Source organism: Carcharhinus amblyrhynchos, chromosome 2, assembly GCF_965287045.1.
Source record: "Carcharhinus amblyrhynchos chromosome 2, sCarAmb.v2.hapA, whole genome shotgun sequence".
NCBI classification, from domain to species: domain Eukaryota; kingdom Metazoa; phylum Chordata; class Chondrichthyes; order Carcharhiniformes; family Carcharhinidae; genus Carcharhinus; species Carcharhinus amblyrhynchos.
In genome coordinates this window covers 72,162,803-72,182,023 of record NC_137325.1, presented here as the reverse complement: position 1 = coordinate 72,182,023, position 19,221 = coordinate 72,162,803, and the positions used below count along the sequence as shown (strand labels likewise).

At 39.8% G+C, this 19,221-nt stretch overlaps 1 protein-coding gene across 2 annotated transcripts in view; it reads right to left on the bottom strand.

Moving 5' to 3' along the window:
• Window positions 1-18,281, bottom strand: part of etv1 (ETS variant transcription factor 1) — a 145,044-nt gene extending 126,763 nt beyond the window's left edge. For both annotated transcript variants that reach the window (XM_080216566.1, XM_080216575.1), the window contains exons 1-5: window positions 18,075-18,281; window positions 17,506-17,636; window positions 16,524-16,611; window positions 15,792-15,839; window positions 7,875-7,928 (exon numbers count right to left, since the gene is read on the bottom strand). In XM_080216566.1, coding sequence (XP_080072692.1) covers window positions 7,875-7,928; window positions 15,792-15,839; window positions 16,524-16,611; window positions 17,506-17,562 — 247 coding nt within the window. In that variant the 5' untranslated portion in view covers window positions 17,563-17,636; window positions 18,075-18,281. The remainder of the gene's footprint in view (window positions 1-7,874; window positions 7,929-15,791; window positions 15,840-16,523; window positions 16,612-17,505; window positions 17,637-18,074) is intronic.
• Window positions 18,282-19,221: the final 940 nt, after the last annotated feature.

Here is a 19,221-nt window from a genome sequence, read left to right as displayed (position 1 = left end):
ATCTTTATTCACAGTACTACAAAACATAAACATTGTCTCTATTTTGAAAGGTCTTGAAGTCTTTGGGAGGATTACAGGAGAAGATTAATCAATTAGATTTACAAGGCACACAGAGAAGATAGTTTGGAGACGGGATGATTGGGGACTGAGTGAAGCTCAAGCAAAATGCCTCCGTCTCGATTATATCAGGGATTTATGTGAGGTTTCCAAGAATGGTTCAGTATCATAGACCCAACTCATGGCGAAGCGAAAACCAGAACTCAACTGCTGAAAATGCTGTGTCAACGTTGAGAGCCCATGAGAAATTTAGGCTTCGTGCCAAGTTGTCTGTTCATATTCTGAAGATATTATTGACGTTTTAATTCTTCATCGTGTCCTAACCCAAACCCCGCACGATCGTGGCAGAAAAGTTCAAATAAGAGGGGAAACATTTCACTTTGACAAACTTAATTTTAAATGACATCTTATCTTGTTAAGACCTTATCAAATCGGTTTAGTTTTCTTCCATAGAGTAATGCTTACTGTGGTTAACAGATGTACCTTTGGCCATTAATGCTTCCAAATTCCAAACTGATTGCTTTGCTGCAGGCTTTGCTCCCTCTGCAGACAATCGCACAGGGATAACACTATCTAAATTAGTAAAAAAGCTTAATTACTCAGGGACAATTTTCTGCATAACAATTATCTTTTCTTGCTTCTGCCATACAATGCACAGCTCCAATTCGATTTAAGTGTAACAAGCCTTGCAAGCCAGTAGTGTCCTTTCAGATCCAAAGTGTATCCAAGTGTATTCCACCAGAATACTCTAAATTCAGATCTGGTTCACGAATCGTTCATGTTTCCAAAGTTCTATCTTATAAAATATCTGTGTTTACAGCTGCACAGAAATCCTTTCTGAAATTACTATAACAATGGAAATGAAGGCTACTTTGTTTCTCTGGGTTCAGGATGGTTACAAAAAACCACGAAATTCACTTATCTTAGTAACTATAGCTTTCTTCATTGCTAAAATGTAAAAATTATGTAAGTTATCATGTATTATCCCAGCTCTAATAATTGTTATTTACCTTTTAATTATGTTTAATATATTTTCTTCACTAGGGCTGCAGAATATCCTCTCCCAGTAAGGAAGAATTGAGACCTTTCGACAAGAGCTTCGAATCCCACCACAGGAGACACAATCCCCTGCAGCAGACCAGAGAATCCTGAACTGGTAACCATCTGGATAAGCGGTGGGTGGCCAACTCCGTTGCTGCCTCACCACCAACCTCCAGAGCATTTTTTGACGTTAAATCATAAGGTATGGAGAAAATGCTGAGCAATATTTATCTGAAACAAATGGTGATGGTTAATGTCAAGAATCAGACCACAGATTTATCAGGTCCCTTATCTACATTTTATGAAGCATTTGCTCTTTTGTATCTGAAATAAATGCAACATTGACTAAATTGTTGATAAAAAATGAAAATGATAAAAGAACTATGAATGCATTTTAAGACAATTCCTTGACTATAAGGAAACATCCTTATAAATGCTCATCCTGTTATTGATAGTGCTCAAATGTCTTGCTCAGTAGATGTAATCTCACACCCTGCATTCTTCCCCATAACAAAGTGACAGATCCAGGCCTGTGCTGCATTAGCTGATCCTACAGAATTACAACGGGGTGCTACAAATTGGCTCAGATTACCCCAGCCAGAAAGGGAAACATCAGCTAGAGTTGCCTTTCCAGATCAGTACTTGGTGACTTCTGTCTGAATGCATGCATCTACAGAGTGGCAAGGACTTGGGTGTGATACCTTCCATTTCTGAATGGCTGACAGGCAATCACTGTTCAGGCTCATAAGAATAGCCATCAGATTATTTGGGGAGGAGAGCACTCAAGGACTTAACAAATAAATAAACAAATAATAACAACACACATAAACCGCATCCCTCCCTTCATCAACTATAGCTCTCTTTAAAAAGCTACAACTGTACTGAAATGTTAACAGGTTTACTGTCGGAGCAGTTTGCCAAACTAGTTTCTCGACAGCTGTCACTGTGCATAACAAATCCACATTTTAATGGTGAAGGAAGGGCTGTTGAGAGAAAAAGCAGAAGCTCTTTAAAACAAAACGATGCCAAGATCAGGTTAATCATAAATATTGCATGAACAATTACAAAGATATCAGCAGACATGGAACTTTATGTTGAGATTTACACATGAATGCTTGAATGAGCCACTCTTTTGAACCTACAACACTCCATAACACAATTCAGTGTAAAAGGTCAGCCTTATCACCTTCAAACAATACTACATTGCATCACCGAATCAATGTGCATACAGACACCAAAATCTGACTTGCAAATAAGACAACAGCAAATTCTTCTAACCGAGTTTATATTGTAAAATGTATTCCACTGTAAAGGTTCAGTCATCCATTCCTGCTGATGCTGAGTTGCCCTATTTACAACATTAAGCAACACAAAAGATCTTGAACATGCATCAGAGTTGTTTCTGCGGCAATGCACGGCAATTGCAAACATGCGTGCACACTTAGTGAAGAGGTCCATTTGTGACTTTCTGGTTTCATCACAATGCTTTGCCAATATCAGAGTAAGACTGATATACGCTGACCATGTTGAATGTGCTTTAATGGAGCACAGCTTAAGCAGAGGGACCAGTTTGCTACTGTCAGATCTAAAAAACTAACCAGGTCCAAAGTACCAGTGCGGACAACCATTCACCTCTCTTAAGCTTTTCTTATTGAGGAAATGGTTAAAAGCTTGCTGGTTTTTGTGCCTTTGACTGTACCAGTGCCAGATCGTTTACATTGCAGGGCTGCCTCAATTGACAGCAGCACAATTGGAGGCAAACATGTAGTTAAAAACTGGGCGGAGATCAGTGAACTCTGATCAATAATAGCAAGGTTAGGCTGTGTTTCATCAATCAACACCCCTAAACAGAGAATAACTAGTTACTTAACTCGCTGATGCTTAGAAATTTTGCTATGTACAAAACACTAGTTTATATGACAGGAGTAACTACACTTCAAAGTAAGTCACTGTACATAGAAATCCTACAGTGCAGAAAGAGGCCGTTCAGCCCATCGAGTCTGCACTGACCACAATCCCACCCAGTCCCTTTCACCATATATTACCAGCTAATCCCACTAACCTACGCAACCTGGGACACTAAGGGACAATTTAGCATGGCCAATTAACCCACACATCTTTGGACTGTGGGAAGAAACTGGAGCACCTGGTGGAAACCCACGGAGACACAGGGAGAATGTGCAAACTCCACACAGACAGTGATCCAAGCCAGGAATTGAACTCAGGTCCCTGGAGTTGTGAAGCAGCAGTGCTAACCACTCTGCTACGTGCCACCCAAAAGCATACTGAAACATTTCTGAGCAACACACCATGTAAATGCAAATCTTTCATTCCAATAAATTATGGTAACACTAGGGATGGTTTCACAGAACAAAACAACTTCTCTGAGATTTAAATGTTCTTATATATACACCACTATGTCATGTTTAGTAATATCGCAGTATATTCTGTAGAGCCCACAAGAGTGGGGAAAATGGAATTAGGCAGGAAGCAAAATTTTCATTTCCCAAAGGTGCGCTGAGATGCAGATATCAAGTCAGAGGCATATCACACCTCTTGCTCATCTGTGGTGGTTCATATTTATAAAATATTTGGATGCTACACATACTCATTCGCAGTAAACTTTTCATAATAAAGTGCTACTTTCAAGATATAATTAGCAGCACACAAGAATCTCGTTGCACTTAGTTCGCTTTTGTTTAAAGGTGGTTTGCATCAGTCAGCTTTGTGGCATTGTATCCAAGGTCAGCAGTTTTCCTTGTTGAACTCTACAGCACACAGGTGGGGAGTAGGAGAATGGCAGCTTGAATGGAAGCTTGAGACTGGCAACAGTGAGTCAATGGTGGAATAGAAGGATGCGGAGTGAAAACAAAAGGGCCTGTGTGATGGTGATGGGAGGGGGAGGGGGAGGGGGGAGTTATCATAGAGACATACAGCACAGAAATAGGTCCTTCAGCCCATCGTGTCTGCGCCAGTCAAAAACAAACTACTCTAATCCCATTTTCCAACACTTTGCACGTAGCCTTGTATGCCTTGGCATTGCAAGTGTACATCTAAATATTTTTTAAATGTTATGAGGATCTCTGCCTCCACCCCACTTTCAGGCAGTGAGTTCCAGACACCCGCTGGGTGAAAAGGTTTTTTCTCACATCCCCTCTAAACCTCCTACCCCTTACCTTAAACCTATGTGCCTGTATCACTCACCACCTCAGAAACATGGCCCCTCTCCTTAGTGAACACTGAAGAAAAGTATTCATTCAACACCTCACCTATCTCTTTTAATTCTATGCACAAGTTCCCACTACTATCCTTGACTGGTCCTAACCTCACCCTGGTCATTCTTTTATTTCTCACAGAAGAATAAAAAAGCTTTGGGGTTTTCCTTTATCCGACCCGCCAAGTTCTTCTCATGCTCCCTCCTAGCTCTCCTAAGTCCTTCTGTTAACCCATTCCTAGCTACCTTGTAACCCTCAAGCAACCCAACTGAACCTTGTTTTTTCATCCTTACATACGCTTTCTTTTTCCTCTTGACAAGACATTCAACCTCTTTTGTGAACCATGGTTCCCTCACTCAGCCATTTACTCCCTGCCTGCCAGGGACATACCTATCAAGGACACACAGTATTTGTTCCTTGAACAAACTCCACTTTTCATTTGTGCCCATACCTAACAGTTTCTGTTCCCATCTTATGCTCCCTAATTCTTACCTAATCACATCATAATTACCCTTATCCCAATTATAAACCCTCATCATTGATCCCACCAAGGGGAAAAGTATCTTCCTGTCTATCTAAGTAAGAAAATGAGGAACAGGAAGAGCAGTGTCAGTGCTGCCCAAATGTGGGCCCATCTCAGGGTGTTGATGGCCAATTCATTACAGAGCTTCAAGTTTACCTACAACATTTTAATTACCCCTGCTGAGGGTGATGTCAGACAATGTGCTTTGCGATGCACAGATGGGAGGGTCAGCTGAGTCTGCAAGTTCAGCCATGTCCCATAGACTGGCAAATATAAGATGGGGCACTAACATGAGCATTCAATAAAGACTGGACCAAAAACACAGCATTGTTTCTTCCACAATACAGAAAATGTCCCCAACTCCCCTATAACCATCAGTGTGCATGAATCATGAGGCATGCCAATACATTTAGTTTTGACTAAGCAAGTCTCAACAAATAATGATGATGCAAACATTGATAAAGTGAAAGCAATGCAATAGGAATTAGTTACAAATGTAAATTTGCAAAAGCACGAGTGCCACCTGAGTGCTTTCAATAAACCATCTGTTCCTGGCAAGAGAGTTGGGCAAGTAAATTTCAGCCATGATGCAATTTATCTATTTATTTATGTCATAAGTAGACATACATCAACATTGCAATGAAGTTACTGTGAAAATCCCCTCATCGCCTCACTCTGACACTGAGGGAGAATTTCGCATGGTTAATGCACCTAAACAGCATGTCTATCAGACTGTGGAAGGAAACGGGAGCACCTGGAGGAAACCCACACATATACAGGGAGAACATGCAGACTCCCCACAGGCAGCAACCCAAGCTGGGAAATCAAATCTGGATCCCCTGATGCTGTGAGGCAAAATTGCTAACCACTGTACCACCATGCCACCCTATAAGAGCCTCTGTTTGTCCAAGAGTCTCCTATACAGCCTCCCTTTTCTGCTGCATTATCAGCTGATGGCAGGTTTTACCACTCAAAGGCATCTCCTGCTGCAAAATTTGCAGCAGACATGCTAGGATCATTTAAGACTTATCTAGATAGCCACATGAACAGACTGGGAATAGAGGGACACAAACAGATGGTCTAGTTAGGAACACGTGATCAGTGCAGGCTTGGAGAGCCGAAGGGCTTGTTCCTGTGCTGTGTTGTTCTTTGTTCTTTGTATGCATTTCCCTTGATCGTCGCCAGCATTTAAATTGTAATTGTATTCACGGGAGAAACGGAAAAAGAGAAGCGAAAGTGGAACAGACTTCCAGTTCTGCTATCAGGAACGGCACTCCACTGAAAAAATTCAACCCAAAGTCTTCCACACAACATTCCCCCTTTCTGTCCTTAAAGTGCTCATTTCTAAAGATGCACTGTCCCCTAGTTACTAGGTACACTCCCACACCTTGCCCCTGTGGCTTGTCTTGACGTCCAGACTTAAACACTAGCTGTTGGCTGACTAATGGAGAACATAATAGAGGGGTTTGATCATGTCCTCACTTCCCACTAACACAAATGCATACTTGCCAACAGGACCCGTTTAGCTTTGCCCTGTTTTCTCCTCTCGAGTTGAGGCACAAGAATTGGATAAGGTAGAAATAACGTTCCGATTGGCCTTTCTTCTAGCAAATGTTTTTACACTGATCACCACTGTAGTCAACTGATTGTGTCTTCTTATTGCAAAAATAGATATGTTAGTGAGCACTTTGTCAACAGTTTCCCCTGTGGCTGGTAAAGGTCAGCATAGGACCTCAAACATAAAACACAAACAGCATGTTCAAACCGACGAAGCCACTCAAGCCACAGTGGGCAGCAAACATGGTCAGCTCAAAGTACAAGTCTGAATTGGTTTTACCATGTTGCCGGTAGTGGAAGCCATGGAATTCACCATTTTAAGTAATGCATGCAGAAATGTTCACATTATCTGAAGGCCATTAACATTCGGGCCACAACAGGAAACAGCTTAGTAAATTCAAAGTTCTATCAACTGAAATGAAAATTCACTGAGGGAGAAAAATACTCAGAAATAAAGAAAGAATTTTGTTGATGAATGAGAAAAAGGAAAATTCCAACTTGGTTTTCACATTCACTTTGGTACAAGTACACAAGAAATAACAATAAATAGGCTTTCACGCTAACACTAAATAAATAGGCTTTCACACAAATACTCAAATGTAGTTATCTTAAATGTTGAACATTTGCTAAAAACCTCATCTTAATTGTGCTATTTTAATCAAAAAAATAAGCTGTAAAGTATTCACAGCCAAAACTGTTAATATTGATTTTATATGCAATGGCCTCAAAGGGTTAATCTTATAAGCTTGTCCTCTGTGAGCAGAGCATATCTTAAGTACTGGCCCCTCACAGGTGCTGATATGCACCTAGAGTGAGTGAGGGAGACTCTGTTCTGTAAGCATCAGCAATTAGAATTATCCCCCTACAGTAAAATAATAATTTTCAAATGTTTCCATGTGTTTAGGACCCCCTATAAATACTGGCATGTTCCCAGGGACGCTAACTTCTGAAAAGTGGTGTCAGCTACTGGAAGGAAAGCATCAATCATTGCAAAGAAATGTTGAAATCTGATGACCTCGGGGAATCCCAGTTTGAAAACCTACACTGCAAAATGGTAATAGGTTGATTTATGTACATTAATCAACACTAACGTCTGTGCATTAAACTGACTGCCCAGCTTTTTCAATAGAGCATGCAATGAATTCATGTTACTGTAACGAGAGTTGGCTCAAGCTGCCGAAGCTGCATGCAATTGGTTCCCCATCTGTCTTCAGTCCAGAGAACATATGAATGACAGATCCCTCTGTGTTTAACACCTTGATCCAGTTGGTATTTCCTAGAGCTGCCTGCAAGCCACAACAGCCTCATTCATAACATGGAGCCCAAGTCCTGGCTTGGTTGATGTCACACAGAAAAGGAAAGAAGATGCACCCTCTCCTCCCCTACCTCTTCCAGCCCCAAAAGACCATACAACATTACACTGTTCACATTTCAAAACAGAACAATTAAAGTAAATCAGTTGTGACTCAGACTGCACTTACAGTTTTCAGACTGGAAATCTGGCACAAACTGTTCATCATTGTCAGGGACTTGAGCTGTTGAAAAGAATGAGAGGAAAATGTGTGAAAATACTGAATGTTAAACAAAACCGAACTCCCAGCATTTTGTTGAAACCAGCCTTGTTTTTTTTTGTTTAATAACCAGCAGCATTTTTGACATGGTGAGAGTCTTTCTCACAAAAAGATCTGCGGCCCAAATTAAAGCCACCTTCGCTAACAAATCTAGCCATTACAGAGTTTACTTTTTGCACCTATGATAATCTTACACTATTGTAGAATGAGGTATGGTGAAGGATTCTGCTGGGTGCAAATTCTGATTTATTTTGAGGTGGCAATCGACAATGGAAAATCTTGTCAAAAAGTAGCTTCCAATGCAAAAGATCTTTCCAGTTGAGGAAATGTGACAAAGTTAGTTTTGTTTCAATGTTGGATTTTGAAAGCCCACAGTCAGTGCAAGGGACATTGAAGCTATAGGCAGGGTGGGAGTACAAAAACCATAACTGAACAGAAACAGAGAGTAACTGCAGGGAATGATCTCCATATTTGTAATTCAAATGACAACTTTAAATATTAGGATCCAAATTAGAATAAAACATTGTGAAGATTTACAAAACTCCCACCTTCAACTTTAAATTTACTCTTAGCATTCTTTTGTTGTTTTTAGTTGTGACATGGAAAATATATTGTTTCTTTTCTTTCCCCATTTTCAGGTGACGCATTCAGCACAGATGTCAGAATTGAGATAGCAGATATATCAAGGTTTTGCTTTTTGAAACGATTCAAGTTGGGGGGACAACATTGCACTGTTTTATGCTAGATTCTTGCTTAGATGCCCCAAAGATTGTTGGATAGACAATGTTATTGTTATTGCATGCAAGTAAAGTGAGAATTGTATAGCCTTCGCATCGAACTTGTGTTAACTATGGATCAAGTCAGGGTAAGAAGAATTAAAATATTTAGATGTAGACCGTATTCACTATAAAAAGATCAAAAGGCAAAACTGTTTTGATAACATCAACAGAAATTGCAGACTCTTCAAGGAGGTGTAGATTCTGATTTTGTGTGATACCTGTAGTTTAAACAAATAAGAGTGAATTGACCGCCCATTTTATAACATTTCATTAAAAATTGTGAGGGATGTAGAACTGGCTGCCGATTCATGATCGCCTGCTTACACTATCTCATAAAATTAACATTTAACCCAAGTTATTATCTGTTACAGTATGTTGAGCCCTCAGGTAAGTTTCAGGAAACCTCTTTATCACTGCAATTCCTAAAATTCATACAGCATAATAGTCCTGTCTAATTGCTGTAGTGTCTTACATGTATAAAGATTCTTAATTTTTCATTGTAATCAGAAAAGGTTAAAATTAATCTCATTGAAAAATGTTTACTTAATTTTCCTTGGGGATGGGGAACACAAATAAATGAGAAATGGCAAAATTGGGCCTATCCCTGAAGTTGTATTTCCCAGAAATGGCAAAAATGATTAAAGATGCAATTTGTGTTATCACCAGAGGTCTTGTCAATCTTTCGCCAAAGTTTTAGCAAGTATCGTGAGCACTACACAGAAACCGTCCACTGCATTGTTTTCCCTTAGAATCTACAAAGGAATCAATGGTATGTGACATATGCAAATTTTTCACAGCTTCACCTTTACATTTCCTTTATCCCATTTTGGACAATTACAGACTGTGTAATCATAAAGCAATCATAGAAAATTTGACAACACAGGAGGCCATTTGGCCCACTGTTTCTACGCCAGTTCATAAAATGCCTAATTCCACCTAAAATTAGATCCAGCCTAATTCCACCTTCCTGTACCACATCAATAGCCCTGCAGATCACGACTCTTCAAATAATGTATCTTTATCACTGCATTAAGCACTGCATTTTGTTTAAGAAATTCAGTGAGAATTAGCAAAGGAGTGATGTGAGAATGAGCCATGGTTTGGTACCTTTGCTAAGTTTTATCACAATTTGCCATTGTCTTAATGACCCCTATCTAAATCTCACTGTGCTCCACAATTTGTACTAGTTTCAGTTCATTGCAATTCTTATGAAAACAAGCGACTACTGTTAAAAGTCTGGCGAGATCTGTGTGTATAATCAGTTTGATTCAGGCTTATTGCATTTTATCATGTTAATGCTTTTAAACAGTACATAGGTTTAGTTCAACACTAAAATTATAACACATACACACAAAACTCAAGGAGATTTGATTAGTTTCAATGCACTAAGTAGTAAAATCAAAATCTAATCTTGCGTACTTTTCAGTAACTCTGAGAGCATCAAGTCAAGATTTTACTTGATGATCCCCGTGGTTAAAAGGCTGATGGACACTCACTGTCAAACTTCACAAGTTAATAATAGTCGACTGAGCAAAGTATCGGACAGGAACTGCCATACATGGAACCATATTCCAGCAAGGAGGTGACAGGTGTGGAAAAAGAGGAAAAAAATTGATGGAGAAACAAAAAGAATATAGTTGAAAAATCACAGGATTTACAAGCTTGATAATTTACTTTCTAAAGTTTATTCGTGGATGTTGCTGCCAGTGGGAAATTTAGGTATACACTGCGTGATTTTCTGACCATCTAAATGAATGCGCAACCATTATTTCCGAAATGGACTCCTGGTAAGCTAAGCGGGCATCATGAAGTTGCAAATTAACCTGCTAACGTTTGCTTTGACAATATTTTTAAATTAACAGAAAACTTGTGGATTTTTTATTTTGCAACCACTTTCTGAAACAACATTTTGATTTTTCTTTTTTTCTAAAAAGAAATAACGTACATGGCTGACCACATTCTGGTACAACTAAAAAGTCTCAATGACAACCACATTTCAAGTGAATGGCCCAGCTTACTTTGATTGATCAGTGATGTCTTAGAGCTGCTAGTGGGACTTTGAAGGAGATGGCATAGAATACATTGTCCTCGCTGAGAACATTAGTAGCATGCCAACACAAAAACGAAAATCAGAACACCATGGTAAGGTTCAAAATTAACCTCGACCTTAAAATGAAATTTGCTCATCCCCAATATTACTAGGCAGAAGGAATTTTGGACTTCAATACTTAAAGAGGTGAAAGCTTTCTCCCCTACGGAACGAAGGCAGATGCCCAATTCTCCCTCCGTCGGCTGAACTCCATAGTGCAAGGAACCCAAAGTTGTGGGAACTAATGAGTTCACAGCCACAAAACTGTAAGTGCATGGTATTTTGTCAGACAAAAGGAGCTGGTGTCTGTGTTGTGAAAGTGGGGAGCCAACCTTCACATTTATACTCCATTATACAATAAAAGTCAACAGGACCAAGGCAACTGACTTCTGATTCACAGCCCAAAGCCAGCTTTTCTTCTCCCTAAACACTCCACACATGTACAAAAATAATGTTCCTTTATCATTGGGTTAAATGATTCCTTTATCTCCAGTAAGCAATCATACTAAGTTAAAGCAAAACCCATATATATTTTGTCCACGTATTCCATCTGAACTACAACTCTGTATGTCTAGAGTTTACATTCAAATTTGTTGCGGCAAAAATAGAATGTGTTATCAAGAAATCAAAAACCACATTCGACAAAAGAAACTGTCCAACTGAACAATGTTTGTTTTCTCTCTAAACTAATTCATAAAATAATTGTACATGGGGAGTAGTTGGGAACTTAGTTTGAAGAAAGGCGTAATTTCAGGTTCTGCCACTGCAAATGCCTCATTATGAGGCCAGTATCCTGGCTCCTAGTTCGATATTGAATACTGCATTTAGAAAGTTGCAAACATCGGAAAACAAAAAAGAACTATCTTTGCAACTCAAAGCAGGAAAGGGTTAACTGGTGTCACCATCAATTGACCTCGCCATTTAAAACAAAAAATACTATGTGTTATGAAACTGGAAATTTATACACACAGACAAATAACAGACAAATAGAAAAAAAAGCCTCTGGGTCATTCTTGCTGACAGCGAATAAGATAACTGACCATAACAATTACATAAGACAACAGTAAAAACTAAACCCCACCTTCCTTGAGAAACACAATCCAGATTCTGGAGTGTGTGGTCAGACCACAAAGACCAACGTCACACCCTTTAGCCTAAGGAGATGGGGGGGCGGGGCAGGCAGGGATGGAGGTGGTTGAAACTTGAACTTTCCCTGTAAACACTAATTCACTGTTTGCAGTTGCATTCAAAAACAAAATGCCCAAATTCATTAGCATATGTAGTACCTTTCATAGCTTCAGGCATACAATGATTTTCCATCACAGTTAATAAGCTGACGTTCTATAGTACTGTTACTTCAACGCTACCTGTTAGCAGAGCAGAACCTGGGTAAACTAATTGGATAAAAATGCAGCAATGCTACCTGTTGGGAGCTATTGTTAACCTGTGTAACAGTATAATTCTCAGAAGTGATTGTTCTGTTAATGATAGGCTGCTCAAGAGCCAAACACACGGCCTAGTTCGCAACTGAAGCCTCAACCATTATGTGAATTCAGCTACTCTTTACAGGTGTAGTCTACCATATCTGGCCCAGGGTATGATTTCCATTTGGCACAAGAATAAAGCATTTGTTATTGCACATACATTTTGGTACATTTTTGTGTTCAAAATGATCATCAATGTTGGCAAGTGAGATAGAATCTAACTTTTTGGCATCCAGCACCTGACTATCAAGTCAGGAATAACATCGGTCAGACCTAATAGCAAAGCTCTTTCTATGCTCTCTCACAATGCGCCTTAACCACAACTTAAAAGAATGTTTCTGCAGCACGAGTGCACTTTTTACATTTTCCACTCCAGCCACATAATGGGACCTGATGAACATTTTAATACCAGTCTGTGCCAAGTTATAGAAACATAGTTCATGCACTAGTTCAACAAAACCTCAAATCTCTCAAATATCTTAAAGAGCCAGCACTGTCATTGCACCAGTCTGACCTCTATTCAAGTCTAAGTGCTGCAGAGATAAGAATTGTTAAACAAAATTTCTAATTTTAAAAAATACAAAAATCACAAAAAGAGATCAATGAAAACTTGTGATTGGGCATTAAGTATGTTTTCTGGGCAGATGATCAACTATGGGATAGATGATATGGTGACAAGGTTAGGCACCACTGGCTCAAGGAAGGAACACTATTGGGAAGCAAGAAGGCATGGAAGTGGTCACTGTATGGAAGCGGTGGTTTGCTAACAAATGGTAGGGGCCTGCATGGAAGTCGGGTTGAAACAAAACGCACTGAATACAAATACTCCTCAGAAGTAACCCGAACCTGTCTCCATTCTCGCTCTGTTACCTGTCAGAACCCAATGGAAAGAATCATGGCAAAACGCACCACACAACCAAAAAAAAATTGCCAGGTGCTCAGACACAACACTGGACACCCTTAGAATTGCTTTCTTGCAGACTGCAGTACCTCAACATTCATCACCCCCACCCCACACACACACACACATCTTTACAGCTAACGCATCCGCACTAATACTTTGAAATAACAGCCTAATCAGCACACAACAGAACGGAAACAATTGGGATTGTTTTTATTTGGAAGAATGTTGCGCGTGTTTTTTTTATTTTTAGGACTGCCTTGCCCGATCTCACTTTGGTTACTTTCTATCTGTTTCCAGTACACCCAGTCCCCAGTCATCCTTTCAATGTTTAGCCAACTTCAAACTGCAGTGCAAACAATGCATTGCTAACACAGGCTGCTCATCAGAAGGGCGATACCCAAATCTGTTGAAAGGACAACGGGGACAGTGAAACATCCAATTCTATCAAAAACGGCGATCATCATCCAGATCCGGTCATCGAGGCAAATTTGTAACTCGCAAAGTAGTTGCCAAATTGCAAATCAGGAGAGTTGCAGCATTATGTCAACAAAATAATTTCTGTCCCAACAATCCATGCATTTAATACTACCCACACGCATTGAGACAACTGCTGGCAATATGAACTACCCTCTCCCCCCGACTGGATTATGCGCAGTTAAAAGGCCAATATTATTAGTTTAGGATGCAGTTAGTGTTCACCCGATATTGCGCTAAAATCTGGGGGCCGAAAAATAAACAGGAGGAATAAAGGCTGTCTCCTGTACAATAGCGACACGGTCCATGGTATTCATTAACTTCATTCAACGGTGGAACCATTCAAACTGTTTAAACCTGAATTAATGTGCTTTCGGTCCACAGACAGTGGCAGAAAAAAATGATCACATACACGACTAATTATTAATATATCAAGTAGGTATTTTGCGAACATCTTGCATGTTGCAGGACCATCATAAAAATCTACTTACTGCGGCTACACAGAACATGTTTTCAGTAAACTTAACATTTCTCCCGGTCCAGGAAGCACAAGTAACATTTTCCTTTAGGTAAAGTTGGCTTTTTAAGTATCTCAGACACTTTTAAATACCTGGTCACAGCCACACAGCCCAATGGAAAGGCAGGAAAATGTCTATTCCTCCTATCCTTTTTGGCGCTCAGTTATTTAAATCAGAGTATTCAAATGTTATTCAACACCGTAAAAGGTGCTCAGAATGTTTGCAGAAGAACTGAGTAATATAGCGAATTTCCTTTCAGGACATTCTCACTCACAGTTGACAGGAAACAATTATTTTCCTTATAGGCTTTCTATAGCCACAACATCGAACAGGGAAAAAAGATAGGGCTGCAACTCAGCAAAGTAGGTTTTGGATAGATTAGGAAATAGACGAAGGTAAATACTTCGCTTGGTAAAATTTTCAAATGCCTTTTTTTGTTTTAAATGCTCCCAGTCACTGCTACAGCTGCTAATCCCTTTTCATCCAAATATATTTACAACGATGTCAATGAATTACATTCCACTTGGTGCCCAGTTAGTCAGATTAGGATCAGACTTTAGCTGTTGCAATGATAAAACCAGGATCATTTGGAACTGCAAAAGATCAACACAACTGATGCACGTTCACATCAACATTTCCTGCAGCTCAAATAAAGTATCATTATTGTAACACATATATAGGTAGATAGAATTTATGATCACAAAAGTATAGTTAAATTAGAATGTTTATGTTCTATGTCTCAATTGATATTCTTATGCTTAACTATGTTAAAGGATAAAACTATCTCATTTAAATACTTTTATACCAATCTCTAAATCGCAGTGAAATTATCCATGAAGCAGATGTAGTTTAAAACCAACAAGAATTATTTGAAACACATTTTGGCACCAATTACATAGCTTGGTTATTTTAAAAATGTTTTGAGTATATATGCAATTTAAAGTTATTGGTCCTCAAACCACCCAATTATTTAGACATTTACAACAGTTTTAAGATAAATATAACATGTTTAAAATATACCAGCTACAAACCTAAACTTCTGTGCTGTGAGCAAGCTGGATAAAAGACACTTGCACTCAAATCCTGAAGCATCCCGTCGCGATGAATCGAGGAATATAAACACTTTTTGCCATCAGAAAACAACACCTAAAGAACATCAAAGCTCGTTTGTTGGCACCATCGGAGCTCAGATGTATCCTAGTGTCTTAATAATTCACGCTTAAAAAAGTCTCCTGCAGCAATGAAGATTGGTCAGGTAAAATCATCGCCAGTCAAAACTAAATGGTGCTTTCAAACTTAAGTCTAGCTGTCTGGGCGGCTGCAGATCTTCCCCCAAAAGCAGATGTGATTGTAAACTGGAAGCAATTTCTCCTGGTAATCTGTGATGACACTGGGAAGATCAGCCCTGAGTTCCCCAAGGCAGACTAATCACAGTCTATAATGTATGCATGACACATGAGGTGGCTCTTTTAGAGCTCAATTAATTGGGCTTCACGTTAGGAACGCAACTTTTAGGCGTCGCAATTGTTTTCTTTTCTACATTTTTATTCTCCCTCCCAGGGCTGTGGGAGTTCCTTACCTTCTGCGAGCCAGGTTTCCTGCAGCTGGCTTAAATCCTGAAAAAGTTCTGCAGAGACAGGAGAAGGAGAAAAAAAATCAAAATATTGTTGCGGAGAGAATAGCGTTTTTTTAATAAAAGAAATGTGGAATCACCGGTTCAGATCTGCCGAAAATGCGTGAAAGGGCCTTAACTGCATTGAGCTAACATTCAATGTCCTGCAACTATATGAGAATTTTAAACTGCAATGTTGATCAGTTTTAAGTCTCATGCAGTGGATGTTAAAAGTTTCCTCCTGCACAGACACAAAGAGACATTTATTCAGCATGATGATTTTTTGTTTTTTCAGGAATCAAATAGAAAATATTAGGGGCTAATTGCTACAAGAGCAAATTGAACAGCCAGAGGTTTGTTTGACTGGTTCAACTACTTTATACATTGTGCACAATCTGGGTAGATTAAAAAAGGTTTGGCAATCACAAAAATATGGAGCTATGCGGCAGATTGTGTAAATATCTTAAAATTCAGCACACACAACGGAAAATTAACGTTAAGCAGGGCTGTGTTTAAGACTTGTGTTCAAAGTGGTTGAATATATGATTTTTTTGCCCTGGATTTGATGGCAAGAAATGAGACGAATGTGCAATGTCTTAACTGCAAGTACTAATGGCAGAGGAAATGTCAAAAGGCATTGGAGGCATCTTTTAAACAAAAAGTTAACGATGGACGAGTGGGAAGACAGAATATATTTACCTTCCGAATCTTGAGCTAAGTCTGTGTCAATGAATTTCCTTTTCCTTTCGCTCGTTGTCCTTTCACTACATTTCCCTCCATGCGGTTTCTACAGAAGACAAAATGTTTGTTAAAAATGTGGAGGCGGCCACCTGCTACAGGAAAGTACATCACGCACATTTCTTAGAGCAAGTCCCCCGTTTTCCGGATTCACTTTTCCAACTTGTTATCAAAGAATTAGGGTCCGTTGGCCAGCTGTTTATACATTTAAGAGCTCAATGTGTATATTTTTCAAATAAAAACTTGATCCTAGAATTTCACCGTGAATTTGTTCTGCTACCCCACCCATTCCACCTCCCCCCTCCATTTATGACAAACCTGGGCATCAGTTTGCATTGAGCGGTCGTGCGTGCGAATGTGACGTGGATTCCAAAACAATTAAATATATTATTAAAGTCTAAATGCACAGAAAAGGCCGGGACTGGTTGAAGAATTGATGTTTTTTGTGGAAATATGCTATGTTGGAAACAAAGGAATAGTGAGGGGCAATGTCACATCTCTGAGTTAATCAAGAACATCTAAGTACGTTTACCCTGCTAGTATTTGCAACAGGAGTTTGCGTGTGCTGCGAGATACATATGTTGGACCTTGGCGTTTGAAAACACTCCTTTAAGCAGTGTTGCATTATTTGTCACAGTGATGACATTCTATAGCCTGGTTGAGTTGTGGTTAAAGTAAGCTTTGTACCTGACATGTGCTTCCCCCCAACCCTGTTGGAAAAAGTGCAGAGTCAGGAATGTTGTGGGAGGTGGGGGAGGTGAGAAATGGATGTGGGTTACAGTCAAACACCGTCTTGTTCAAGGGTTTCTTTTTCAGCCCTGCTCGGGGTTTTGTTACAAATATTCAATGAGTTGTAGTTGAATTTATAGTGATCAGACAGTACTTTTTTTTAAATCGCTTCTACTCGCCAACTTCTTATTAATCCACTTGCCAGTTCACTTACAGGAGTTATCATGAAAGGCACTTGCTGGTCGTAGTATCCGTCCATTCCGCAGCTCATCGCAAACTCTTAGCTTGTCTTATCCTTCAGCATTTAGATGGAGAGACCGTGTGCCTGATGGACTCGCGATCAGCCTACAACGACAGAAGATGGCCAAAGGGAAATCTTGAATGGACCGCCTGAACTTGCATATCTAATTAGCCTCCAGCCCCATTCACAAAAAAACATCTCCAGACTACCGCCCCAACCTGTTCCATAGAGATAGCGATCAGCCTGCAAACATGAACAAACTGCTTGGGGGGGGGGGGGGGGAGGCGAAGACACAAACTGATCCTACCCTTGGTACTTCGGACTTATCAGTGCGTATGCATTCGCAGCGATAGAAAGGGTTTGCAAACCTGGGCAACACGCAGTAAACTGCTAATGGCGATCATCGTGGAATTCCCAAATGTTTTCCTTATATGCAGATAACGGGACGAGATGGAGAGCTTTTTTGTTTATTATCGTTATTATTTCTGTAACGCTGATCACGCAATGCTCTAGAGGCTTGCAAAAGTTGAACAGGGTCTCACCTGAATGGGTGCGGAGCGATCGCCTATAAATATTCCCGTCAGATTTGGTAAATAGCATGAATTAGTTGATGTAGAGAGTCCTTTCAAGGCAGCCCAGACCTATGATTGTGCTCAATTCACTCGTTTTTCCTTTGCTTCTCCTCCAGGGGCCTCCAGTGTTTTCTAATGGATCTTTCTCATTGGTCGCCTGTCTGTTTCATCGGCTCCAATTTCTAGCTGTCAATCACTCACTCCCCTACTTGATTAAAGATACAGGCTTCCTTTCTCTAGGACTAACGCAGGCTAGAATGCACTGATCCAAACCGAGGGGGTTAATTCAGTTAGCACACCGCAGTCCATTCTAAAATCACTGTTCTGAGCAAGGTACGGACCCACGACATTCAACACAAGTTTCAGAGACACATTACAGGCTACCCAAAGACAAGGTCATTATTATCTAAATGTAATGCAGTGCCGATAATCCAGAGAAAAAAACACGTGCACTTCTTTGAATATATATTTTTTCTCTCTCTTACGAATGCGGAGCAGATGTAAGCCCGAACAAACAATCCTTGCAATACAATATCGATCCTTTATTCAAATGAGTCCTGCCTACCTCAAGCTTCCCGTACCGTGTAATTCAAAACATCTCTCATGCAAGCAAGGGTCACATGCGAACTAAACATGTTACTCCTGAAAATGATGTTAATTACACAGCGAACCGGCAACCAAAAAAAGCAACACTATTGTGACATTTCTGACCTTCCCAGATCATGTTTAATGATTGTGAGTCCAAAAGAAATACAAACCCGGGCAACAGTGACGCATCCTGCAGATGTTTTATTTTTAAATATACAATCGTGCTTTCATTTTAAAAGCAAAGTTCAAAACTTGCCGGTTGGAAATCTTAGGGCAATCATTACAGAATGCCGCTTTAAGAAATGTAAAGTGAGTTGAAAAGTTTTGTGGCTGGGCTTTTTCTTTTAAAAAAAACTTCCTAAAATGTCCCTGTTTCTTCAATATAATCTGTGAAACAGTTTTCAAGCTGTCTAACTAATCAAGCAGGAAGAATGGTTACCGCAGCAACCTGGGGGTGGTGCCTTGTGCATGACCAAGCATGGCTTTGCTAAGCTAACCAATGGTGCAGGCTGCTTTTCATTTGATTGAT